The 13,039-nt window shown below is 41.5% G+C and overlaps 1 protein-coding gene across 1 annotated transcript in view; it reads right to left on the bottom strand.

The window, feature by feature from the left end:
• ttc12 (tetratricopeptide repeat domain 12) overlaps nucleotides 1-2,797 on the bottom strand; it is a 41,488-nt gene extending 38,691 nt beyond the window's left edge. The window contains exons 1-2 of the mRNA XM_062961059.1: nucleotides 2,657-2,797; nucleotides 1,067-1,156 (exon numbers count right to left, since the gene is read on the bottom strand). Coding sequence (XP_062817129.1) covers nucleotides 1,067-1,127 — 61 coding nt within the window. The 5' untranslated portion in view covers nucleotides 1,128-1,156; nucleotides 2,657-2,797. The remainder of the gene's footprint in view (nucleotides 1-1,066; nucleotides 1,157-2,656) is intronic.
• Nucleotides 2,798-13,039: the final 10,242 nt, after the last annotated feature.

Raw genomic sequence — 13,039 nt, 5'->3', positions numbered from 1 at the left:
TAATAATTTTATTTTTATACCCCACCACCATCTCCCCAGAGGGACTCGGGGCGGCTCACAGATATAAAACAAGCATACAGTGGTATCAAATACAAAAAACACACAAATAAAAGTAAAAGGCATAAAATAATGCAATATATTAGTCTATTGTCCTGATTTTAGAGTTTTTTAAAAAATAGCCATATTTTGTTCATTTCCATGGTTTCCTCCTTTCTGTTGAAATTGTCAACACGCTTTTGGATTTCAATGGCTCCTCTGTGTTGTCTGACATGGTGATTGTTAGAGTGGTTCAGCATTTCTGTATTCAGCTAATCAGGTGATTAATTGCAACATTCACACTTCCTCCAGCAGACTAGAGTTCTTTCTCCCATCCTGGACCTTCCACAGATATACAAACTTCACTTGCCTAGTTTCTGATATACCTCACAACCTCTGAGGATTTTTTTTCCTCATGTCAGGAGCAACTTGAGAAACTGCAAGTCGCTTCTGGTGTGAGAGAATTGGCAGTCTGCAAGGATGTTGCCCTGGGGATGCCCAGATGTTTTGATGTTTTTGCAATTCTTGTAGGGGGCTTCTCTTATGTCCCCACATGGAACTGGAGCTGATACTGCGTTTCCCCAAAAATATATTATATTACATTATTATTATTATTATTATTATTATTATTATTATTATTATTATTATTATTATTTTATAATAGTTTGGGGACCCTTGCTCTAGTAGGTCTTATATTCATGGCATGTCTTATTTTCAGGGAAACATGGTAGAGGGAGCTCATCCTCACTCTTCCTGAGTTGGATTTGAACCAGCAACCTTCAGGTCAGCAACCCAACCTTCACGTCACAAGGGTTTAACCCACGGTGCCACCTCTGTCTGCCATAGATGTGGGTGAAACATCAGGAGGGAATGCTTCTGGAACATGGCCAGACACCCCGGAAGACTCACAGAAACCCAGTGATTCTGATCATGAAAGCCTTCGACAACACATTAATTGTCATTCTTTGAAGCAGTGGTCCTGCAGAAAAGGCCCTGCCAAAAATATTCAACATAATTAGGCTCTACTTACTAACTTCATCTACGTCCCGAAGGAACTTCTGCAAATCCTGTTCCTCTTGCGGATTAGACATCTTGACCCCTAAATGCTGAAGACAGAAGCCTGGATGGAGAGAGAAAGAAAATGAAGTTATTTCCCAGCATTGGAAGCTGTTGCCACCTCGTGGGTGACTGAGCATTACTACACCAGGTGACAAAATGTGAAAACAAAAATTCTGTGTCTGATTTTTAAAGTGTTATTTCCTGTTTCGTTCTGCAATCTCCACTCCTATCCTCCAGAAACTTCATTAAGTAGGTAAGTACAGTAGAGTCTCACTTATCCAAGCTTCACTTATCCAATGTTCTGTATTATCCAAGGCAGTCTGCCTTTAAGTAGTCAATGTTTTTGTAGCAAATGTTGCAATGTTTTGGTGCTAAATTTGTAAATACAGTAATTACTACATAACATTACTGTGTATTGAACTGCTTTTTCTGCCAATTTGTTGCAAAACGTGATGGTTTGGTGCTTAATTTGTAAAATCATAATGTAATTTTATGTTTCATAGGCTTTTTTCTTAATCCCTCCTTATTATCCAACATTTTCGCTTATCCAAGGTTCTGATTGCCCGTTTATCTTGGATAAGTGAGACTCTACTGTAACTTTATTTTTCTATCCCACTAACACGGGACAAAGACCTGAAAACAATAAACAAGTACAGTAGAGTCTCACTTATCCAACATAAACGGTCCGGCAGAACGTTGGATAAGCGAATATCTTGGATAATAAGGAGGGATTAAGGAAAAGCCTATTAAACATCAAATTAGGTTATGATTTTACAAATTAAGCACCAAAACATCACGTTATACAACAAATTTGACAGAAAAAGTAGTTCAATACGCAGTAATGTTATGTTGTAATTACAGTAGAGTCTCACTTATCCAACACTCGCTTATCCAATGTTCTGGATTATCCAACACATTTTTGTAGTCAATGTTTTCCATATGTCATGATATTTTGGTGCTAAATTTGTAAATGCAGTAATTACTACATAGCATTACTGCGTATTGAACTACTTTTTCTGTCAAATTTGTTGTTTAACATGATGTTTTGGTGCTTAATTTGTTTAATAGGCTTTTTCTTAATCTCTCCTTATTATCCAACATATTTGCTTATCCAACGTTCTGCTGGCCCGTTTATGTTGGATAAGTGAGACTCTTCTGTACTGTATTTATGAATTTAGCATCAAAATATCACAATGTATTGAAAACACTGACTACAAAAATGCGTTGGATAATCCAGAACGTTGGATAAGCGAATGTTGGATAAGTGAGACTCTGCTGTACAACAATAAAAACATATTACACTGAATAAAAACACAGTAAAATCGACAGTATGCAAAACAATACATTACATTAACCATAAAAACTCATTAAGAGCATAAAATGAGTAAAAATAAATAAATAAATGGGCGCTCCAGGTGATTTGGACTTCAACTCCCAGCATTCCTCACAGCCTCAGGCCTCTGGAAAAGGAAAAGGGCCTGAGGCTGTGAGGAATGCTGGGAGTTGAAGTCCAAAACACCTGGAAAGCCTAAAATTAGAAAAAGGAGCAAAGAGAGCCTACTTCTAAGCGCAGGGGTATGGATCCAGAAGAACTCGAGGCAGGCGGCTGCTTTCCCTTGTTTTTAAGCAGGCCGCGCCGGCTTCCAAGGGTCTCCATGGCAACCGCTCCAGAGTACAATATGCGAGGGGGGCGTGACCATGCAAATGAGCCAGGTTGGAAAGAGGAGTGAATAGGCGTTCGCCCCTTGAGGGGGGCGCGGCCATGCAAATGAGGCAGGCTGGAAACAGAAGACTGCGTTCGTTTCCCTGAGGGGGCGTGGCTATGCAAAGGAGGTAGGTTAGAAAGAGGAGTGAGGGGGCGTAGCCATGCAAATGAGGTGGGCAAAATTAAAGAGACAATGTGTAATTTGGAGACAGTGCCACTAGATGGAAGTGTCTGCTCATGGAAAGACCAGACTTACCTATCTTCACATCTGGATTTCTTTATAGACATCTTTCAAAGCAACTTTTTAAGCCAGGCATGGGCCAACTTTGTCCCTCCAGGTGTTTTGGACTCCAACTCCCACCATTCCTAACAGCCTCAGGCCCCTTAAGCTGAGGAATTATATGTTATTTCCTAAAGTATGTGAATATATATAATATTTTTCTGGTTGTTACTTGTTTTGTCTGTTGGAGGCAAGTATGAAGGCTGCAGTTTGCCAGAATGATTTAGCTTTAGGTAAAAACGCCACAAGCTTTTTATATATATAGATGTTTTTGTAGTCAATGTTCTCAATACTTTTGGTGCTCAATTCGTAAATACAGTAATTAATACATAACGTTACCGTGTACTGAACTGCTTTTTCTGTTGATTTGTTGTAAAACATGATGTTTTTGGTGCTTAATTTGTAAAATCATAACGTAATTTGATGTTTAATAGGCTTTTCCTTAATCCTTCCTTATTATCCAATATTTTTGATTTGAAGATAACACTGATTCACAAAATGCCCAAGTGCCGGAGACAGGGCTGAGCACCTGAGGCACTTGTTAGGACACACAGGGGGCGGAGCTAGAGGAGTGGGCGTGGCTTCTTCCCAAGAGCCTGAAACAGGGCTGAGGATCTATACCTCTCCTGAGGCGCTTGTTGGGACACAGAGGGCGGAGCTAGGGAAGGGGGCGGGGCCTCCTTCCAAGAGCCTGAGACAGGGCTGAGCCTCTATATTTCTCCTGAGAGGCCTTTTAGGACTAAAGGGCGGGGCTAGGGGTGGGGGCGGGGCCTCTTCCCAAGAGCGTGATACAGGGCTGAGCCTCTATACCTCTCCTGAGAGGCCTTTTAGGACTAAAGGGCGGGGCTAGGGGTGGGGGCGGGGCCTCTTCCCAGGAGCCCGAGACAGGGCTGAGCCTCTATACCTCCCCTGAGGCGCTTGTTAGAACACGGGGACGGGGTATAGAGGTTCAGCCCTGTCGGGCACTTAGGAAGAGGCCCCGCCCCCTCCTCTAGCCCCGCCCCCTGTGTCCAGGACAGGGATAGAAGCTCAGCCCTGCCTCAGAGCTCGTAACTCCGCCCACCCCAGTCCTGGCCGCCCATTTGTGGCCCCGCCCACCTCCCCTCCCAGCCCTGCATCTTGGACTAGGGGAGAGGCTCAGCCCCGCCCTCTTGAGCAGGAGCCACGCCCACCCCTCTAAGCCACCCCCCCTTTCCAAATAAGTTTGGGAACCACTGCTCTATCTAGTTACAAATATCCGATACCAACCTTCCCTAAATAAACATAGGTCAGAATATAGGTGGATCCGGTGCTCCGTTGATGTTGACTTCTTCCAGCATTGAGTAAATCCTCCTTAGGGCCCCGACTGCAGTGGAAATAAGCAGAGTCTATATTGCATTGTGGCCACAATATTTTCATGTTTCCTAATCCAAATGACAGTGAAATTTATAAAAGGATTCTTGTGTCAGTACATGCATAGCTATTAAATGGTAATAAATAAATTACATGGCTAGTGTTTGATGATGCATATGCTTTTGTACTCCAGGAACCGACGGAGAATCCCGGCTTTCAGTTAAATCTATTATAGTTTTCTTTCGACTCTAATGTAATTTGTTAACTTCACCACAATAGCATAATAAATTTTTTTTACTTTTCCATTCTTCTATTGTTGCTGCTTCTCTCATTTTCAGCATCCTTGCAGCTGTTACGAGACAAGCCAAGCTAATAACGCCATGATAGGGATGCTTTTCATATAAACCAGTGGGAAGATGCAGTGATTCATAATCACGTTTCGGCCTGGCATTCAAAACGTTTGGTAATCGTGGTTTGTTTGCTTTTTAAATGCATTTTTACATCTATATATAAATCTATATATATAAAAGAGTGATGGCATCAGGGCAGCGGACAAAACAACAAAACTACAGACCCCCAACCTCAGAATTTGACAACACAACCCATCATCCACGGCTCTAGGTTGATACAACAAAAAGAAAAGGAAAATAAAGTCCTAATTACAGGGAGAGGAATAATAGTTTTTATCCAATTGCTGCCAGTTAGAAGGCTAAGCTCCACCCACTTGGTCTCCTAGCAACCTACTCAGCCCAGGGGACAGGCACAGTTAGGCCTCACTTAGGCCTCTTCCACAGATTATCAGATTTTAACTGGATTATATGGCAGTGTAGACTCAAGGCCCTTCCACACAGCTATATAACCCATTTAGAATCTTATATTATCTGCTTTGAACTGGATTATCTTGACTCCACACTGCCATATAATACACTTCAGTGTGCATACTAAACATAAAGACAACCATACAACAGACATTCAATACCACCACTACCTCAACAATTTCTCACCAACACCACCAGACAACGCCACAGCAACGCGTGGCCAGGCACAGCTGGTAAATATATATTTATTCTGAAATTGGAAGCTTGCTTTTCGTAAGTTAAGTGGTGGCCCTTTGTCAGGCACATTTTATGGAACCAATGAGTCAAAACTACTCAAATCCATTGTACAATGAAGTGCTGTGTTTTTCATGTGTTTTATAATGATCATGATTTTTAATGCCTTTTAAATTTACTTGTGTGTTTTTGTAAAACCGTATACTGTATGCTGGTTTTATATCTGTAAGCCGGCCCGAGTCCCTCTGGGGAGATGGTGGCGGGGTACAAAAATAAAATTATTATTATTATTATTATTATTATTATTATTATTATTATTGTTATGCAAGCTGCCAAAGAAGGGGATTATGGTATCTTATTAACATCAATCAAAGTTGGATTTGATTAGAAACAGTGGTAGATCATAGCCCTCTAGAATCTCTTACATTTACTAATAGTATATATTACAATGAATACTTTACTTTAGGTATCCACTACCTGTATTCACTTTAACTACATTAGTATGATTCTTAACATAAATGGAATACACTCAGCAACACTTACAAAGGTATTATGGAAAAACTATTCCTCTTTATAGTTTCGGTGTCAGTTCTGTCAAATAGAAATCAAAACCAGATAAAGTCTTATTGTTGACTTAATAACAATCAAAATAGTTGTCGCGGCGTTGAATCGAGGTAAATAAACAGTTCTTAACATATATATGTACAACAAGACAACCCTTCACATAAGTCTTAACATAAAACTGTTGTAGTCTCTAGATTGGTTTCAATCTTGTCCAATCGAATAAATGAAAAACAAGCAGAATCTACTGCTCTCTTGATAGTGTTCTCAAGTATTGCTGGATCGTAGAAAAAGACAGTTCAGTAATTCATATAGCATCTGTATAAGGTGAAATCAGTCCCTTCAAGGGTACCATCCATCCATCTTGCCCTTGGTCGGCCTCTCTTCCTTTTTCCTTCCATTTTCCCCAGCATCGTGATCTTTTCCAAGCTTTCCTGTCTCCTCATGATGCGGCCAAAATACTGTCAGAGTAATTTACGCAGCGCAGCAGCAGTTGGATGGAGTCAAAGGAACGCAGCACGAAGAGACATCCAGAGACGCTGGTAAAACTATATACAAAGTTTTACTGAAAGCAGTAATAAAGACAGACTTGCAGACAAACACAGGACTTGACTTTCGCTCTAGGCAGACTCAGAACAGAACTAATGCAATCAGTAATGCATACACACTTGTGTCTGGACACTCCCCAGTTCCAGCCACTGTGCCGTCGCGCCTGGGGCTGTACTCTTAGTGAAAGAGGCATGGACGTGACATCTTTCCCCAGGGGATTGCTTCTTGCCCTCCTTTAGGGAAACTGGAACTCCCAAGGACCAAAACACTGTAGATAACTCAAAAACTGGGTTTATTGTTCACAAAGGGGGTAAAAGAAAATATACATTACAGTCTTTGATTGTTTAAGTCCGTGGAGCTTTTCCAGATCCCTCTTTCTCTGGCTGTGAATGCCGGAGCAAACTCAGCCTCAGTCCAATGACGTATATCTGAAGACAGAGTCTTCCTCTGTTGCCAAAGGACTGATATGAAGGCGCTTGAGACTCCTCAACGTTGTTCAGGTTGGCCCTGAACATGAAGTGTGAGTCCCAAGGGTAAGAACCTCAGAATTGGTGCTGAGAGGTAACTTTTCAAGGGCTTTCCGAGCCAAGTCTCTCTCTCACGTCCATCTGGTAGAGAGCTTGCTGGTGGAATGAAAAGGAGGAAACACTGTCCTACTCCAGGAAGAGGTGACAGCCACACATCAAGGTCATCACAGCTTCTCAGTAATTAACTCTTTACAGACTATAGTACACTCTGGATGATGAAATCAGTATGCAATACTGTCAAGACAGAAATTTCATTTAAACACTATCTCTACACAAATCCCACATTAACAAATACTTCAACTTTGACTCTAGTATCCTTCCCTCCAGTGAGCAGCCATCGGGCATTATTTCCTGGAGGATGGACTGGTTGGATCTAAAAGATTAGCAATTCTCTTATATTTTGTACGTTGCAGCAAGGAGCCTCCAGAGTTAATACGGGACCACACAGCTTGTTCTCCACTTACAATACTACTCATTGGACGGAAACGTGAAGTGGCTGAAGTGGCCAACTAAGTCTGTGCTTGAGTGGAGACTGGCTGAGAGGGAGGACAGATGGGAGTTGAGGAAAACACAACAAAGCCCTACTAGCTTTGAGTCCAGCTCTGTCTTCTCTCAGATTGCCTAACTCAGTCTCTCCCTACTTTCAGCATTGTGTAAGGGGGATTTGTGTATATGACTGAGAGAGGACTGTCTTTCCCAGTTTCTTCTCTTGACTTGCTTCTTGAAGAATGCTGGGACAGGTTTCAATGAGTTTGGCTGCAACCCACTTGAGCAGGATTCGTAGAAAACGGCAGCCTTCAAAAGTATCGATCTTCTCTGGAAATGAAAGGCCAAGCAAGCAAACAACCCTTTCCTTCCACCCATCCACCTCCTGCCATTCCAACAGCTCTCCCGATTCCTTGCTACATACACAACTTTTGGTCTGTATGTAATTAGGACTGCCAATCACTCCTAAAACTTATTAAGAGCTCATCCAGCTGTAGAAGATAAGCACTTGACAGGTTGCCGGATGAGCTCAGGAGCGCTGGGCAGCACCAAGCAACCCATCTCATCTCCATTTCTAATCACAATCATTGGGGCAAGGAAAGAGTAAACAAGCAGCTAAGGAAGGGGAGGCTGACAAGAAGCCATTCTGGTTGCTTGACGGAGAGGAAACTGAGGCTGCGAGGAGGTGTGTGTGTGGAGAAAATGCCACCTTTCTCCAGGGCATAGCTTGCGTCCAAGGAAAGACTCTTATCTTCCTAGGTTTTGTTGCTTTTTTGCACTGGATGCCTCTTTTCCTGTCTCTTCTCTCAAAGCTCTCAAGTTTCCTAGGTCCGGTTCGCAGGGCCTGCAGTCGAGCGCCAAGCACTCAATGATCGTAGGTTGGGCAGGCAATCTGAGAAAATGTGTCTTTGCTGGATGCCTCTTTTCCTTTCTCTTTTGGTTTTTATTATGATTGAGGGGTAAATTGAGGGAAATAGAAAGAGAAAGTGAAAGTAATTTGGGAGAATTCCAGTTTTGTGGGGTTTTTTTAGGCCCCATGGAGGTTGGGGATGACTAGTTTTGTTGTATGAACCTAGAGACATGGATGATGGGTTCTGTTGTCAAATTTTGAGGTTGGGGGGGCCTTTAGTTTTGTTGTTTTGCCCGGTGGAGCGATGCCATTCTCCTTTTATAAATATAGATAGACTAGCTGTGCCCGGCCACGCGTTGCTGTGGTGTAGTATGGTGGGATGGGAAATAAAGTATTGAGGAATTGGTGGTAGTTAAGGTCAAGGGTAAAGGTTTTACCTTACATTACGTCCATTATAAATGGGTTATATAGCTGTGTGGAAGGGCCTTGAGTCTACACTGCCATATAATCCAGTTAAAATGTGATAATCTTTATTTTATAGTCAGTGTGGAAGAGGCCTAAGTGAGGTCTAACTCTGCCTGTCCCCTGGGCTGAGTGGGTTGCTAGGAGACCAAGTGAGCAGAGCTTAGCCTTCTAACTGGCAGCAATTGGCTAAAAACAATTATTCATCTCTCTCTAATTAGGACTTTATTTTTCTTTTCTTTTTGTTGTATGAACCTAGAGGCGTGGATGATGGGTTGTGTTGTCAATTTTCGAGGTTGTGGGGTGTTTAGTTTTGTTGTTTTGGCAGTCGCCAGGTTTCCATCACTCTTTTATATATATAGATGTGCTTTTACAGGTGTACTTGACTAGGAGAGGCAGGTAATAAATCAAATTATATAATTCCATATATACTTGAGTATAAGCCGACCTGAATATAAGCCCACCAGGATCCTCATCCGAGTATAAGCCAAGGAGGTTTTTTTTTCACTGCTAAAAAAGGGCTGAAAAACTAGGCTTATACTTGAGTATATACAGTACTTGCTCTGTCTTTTTGCTGACTGGGTGTTGGAATTATCAGCCGCTGGTGCTATTGATCACTCCGAAGATCTGCAAAGCTGACACTAAACTCAGCAAGTAAGGAAGAAGACTAGTTTCTGAGAAGATCCTAATCAGATGCCTCCAGGAAAAAAACAAAATCAGCTAAGGCAACGGCAGTAGACTTGAGTTATCACCCTACCTATTTACTCATCCATCCTTCAGTGCCCAGAAGAAATTTATTCCCCAATCAGTTCTGTGGCACAAGGAGACTTTCTAGGCACTGAGCGATGGCTTTTGCCGTTTGCATGCCAGAAGAAGGGACTCGAGATTGATGAATATCCAAGGCAAAAAGCAGCAACTCAATATGTTTTTAGCCTGTTTTGTCACCGAGCCCAACCCTCATTTCAACACACTGGCCTGTGATGTACAACACCATAAATTAAGGCACGCGTCTCTCACAGCCTTGCATTAATCTTCAGAAGACGCAAGCCACAAGGAGTTCATTAGAAAAGATGTTTTCATGGAAATGTGGGTGCCGTTGCCTTGGACAGGGAACACTTCGGTGGTGTGTCTATGTCTTTATGTCGCTCCTGCACTGGCTTCTTTCACACGTTTCTACCATTTTTTCCAACTAGAGTAAAGACCAAAACCCACATACCTTTTTATTGCATTTTAATGTGCAAGACTGGATCATTTCAAGTGTTTGTTTGTTTTTTCCAGACTGGGTATTATATGATGTTTTGCAGATTTTTTGTTATTTCTCCAGTAGCATTTTTTGCACAGAAAATGTGTGATGCCCCATGGGCCTCTGAGTCCTGACCCTAGCGCCATTATGGATCATGGTGATGAAGACATGGGATTTCTGCCATCTCAGCAAGAGACTGTGCCATTCCAGATGCCTTTTGTTGACAATTCTTGCCAAGAGCTCATTAAAACGGACCTTGAACAAGCTATTCCCAGCGCTTCCCCCCCCTTTGCGAGAAGGGTTTTTTGAAAATAGTCGCTCAGAGAAAGCGCAAACAAGGAAAAGCGCCAGATTAGCAGCCAGACAGAGTCCTAATTAGCTCGTTTCTCCGGAGAGTTTTCAGGGAGGAACGCATCTGGACGAAGATGTGTTTCAGTTCTTTTCCCTTGGGAAAAGAAGCACTGGACACGTGTTTGTAGAAAGATTTGAAGTTCTTTAAAAGCTTCCCGCACGGGCCAGCCCACGCGGAGTCAACAAGTCAGCTCAAGGATTAACTTCGGTTCCAGCCAAGTGTGGACTGCGTTTTGAGTCCGCTAACTCCAGTTTCATCGTGCCTTGCCTTGTCATGTTCTTGACCCGTCTCATCGTGTTCCCAGCCTTGTATCTTGTGCCAAGTACCCAGTCTTGTCTTCAGTTTCCTGCCTTGGACTTACTTTGAACTCTAGTAAATTCTTGGACGTTTCCCCACTCAAACTGCTTGGAAGTTGAGTGTGTTTCGGTTTGAGATTATAACTTTGAATTCTAATATTATATACTGGACAATATATTTCTGGACTATATTTGACCTTCTCTGAAAGGTCTATTGATGAACTTTATTTTCTATCTGTTTTTATCCTAATTACTCATTTCTTTAATAAAGATATTAGACTGTTATTGGCCTCCGTGTGTTGGTTCTAGTGCTCTGCGGCCAGGGCGTGACAAAATGTTATTTTGCTAGAGTGTAAGACTGACAAGTCCAAACCTGATGCATGTTCTGTGAATCCTATTTGGCATTGGCACATTTGGATCTGGATCAGGCAGATTTGGTCTTGTTTTTTTCCTCTTCCCTCCCCAAAGAGTTCAAACGAAGAGCAGCTTTCTCCAAGACATGCTTATGGAGAGCAGACTATAACTGAGATAGAAAGAAGATGGCTCTGTACTCAGAGAGGCCTGACTATTTTTGTGGCCTTTGCATGATGCTCTAATATACATACCACAAATATGTAATATTTGAAGGGCATTTCCTGACATTGATATTCGCAGCATTTTAATGTATTAGTGATTTATATAGGGTTTTAATGGCATGTTTTATATTGTACTAGCTATGCCCAGCCACGCGTTGCTGTGGCAAAGTATGGTGGTATGGGAAATAAAGTATCTTATATTATCTGCTTAGAACTGGATTATATGAGGCCCCTTCTACACAGCTGTATAAAATGCATACTGAAGTGGATTATATGGCAGTGTGGACTCAAGATAATCCAGTTCAAAGCAGATAATATAAGATTATAAATGGGTTATATAGCTGTGTGGAAGGGCCTTGAGTCTGCACTGCCATATAATCCAGTTAAAATCAGATAATTTGTATTTTATAGGCAGTGTGGAAGAGGCCTAAGTGAGGCCTAACTCTGCCTGTCCCCTGGGCTGAGTGGGTTGCTAGGCGACCAAGTGGGTGGAGCTTAGCCTTCTAACTGGCAGCAATTGGATAAAAACAATTCTTCCTCTCGCTCTAATTAGGACTTTATTTTTCTTTTTGTTGTATGAACGCAGAGGCATGGATGAGGGGTTGTGCTGCCAAGTTTAGTGTTTCTGGGATGTGTCGTTTTGTTGTTTTGTCCTAGGCCGAAATTTCACTACCCTTTTATATATATAGATTTAATAATCTGGCTTTCATGTATTTGTTTGTTTGTCTTGCATGTGAAAGATCTATGGTCTAAGCATCAAATAAATCTGGATTTGGATTTACATACCACTTTTTATGTTTTGAACCTTTATAGTGTTTGCTTATCTCTTCTATAGACATCAGTGTGTATTTATCATTATAACTGAGCTTGTCAAAAAGGGCTTCCATTACTACACTCATTGATAATATCTTCAAAATACAGTGGAGTCTCGCTTATCCAACGTTCTGGATTATCCAAGGCATTTTTGTAGTCAATGTTTTCAATACGTTGTGATATTTTGGTGCTAAATTCATAAATACAGTAATTACTACATAGCATTACTGTGTAATGAACTACTTTTCTGTCAAATTTGTTGTCTAACATGATGTTTTGGTGCTTAATTTGTAAAATCATAACCTAATTTGATGTTTAATAGGCTTTTCATTAATCCCTCTGTATTATCCAACATATTTGCTTATCCAAGCTGATGCCGGCCCATTTAGCTTGGATAAGTGAGACTCTACTGTACTTACTTTTGTTATTTAGTTCAAACAATACAAGCATGTACTCAATAAACCGTAGTCATTCATAGATATCGTGGAACCTATTGGGAACCTATTATCTGAAATGTATATTCATTTATTGTGTATAATACAATGTTTAATGATATTTAATACATTGTTATTATTCCATTTAGTGGACACTTGTTAGTTCAAGTCCTTGGGAACCCATTTTTTCTTATAGTACTTTAATCAATGTGCTCATCAATAATATCTTTGAAATAGATATTATTATCTACTAACTTGGGGACCCGGCAGTGCCCGGGTCATTTGAGAAAGGCATTGTTTGCCTGTGTTCCAAGTTTAGTCTAGGTCCAGGGTCAGTGGGGTTCAGTGGGTGCAGATGAACTATAACTCCCATATGAAAGTCCCATCATCCATGGTCCATGCCACTCCAAACAGCACCAGGATATAT

This window comes from Anolis carolinensis, unplaced genomic scaffold (assembly GCF_035594765.1).
Source record: "Anolis carolinensis isolate JA03-04 unplaced genomic scaffold, rAnoCar3.1.pri scaffold_8, whole genome shotgun sequence".
NCBI classification, from domain to species: Eukaryota; Metazoa; Chordata; class Lepidosauria; order Squamata; family Dactyloidae; genus Anolis; species Anolis carolinensis.
This window is presented reverse-complemented; position numbering and strand designations above follow the sequence as displayed.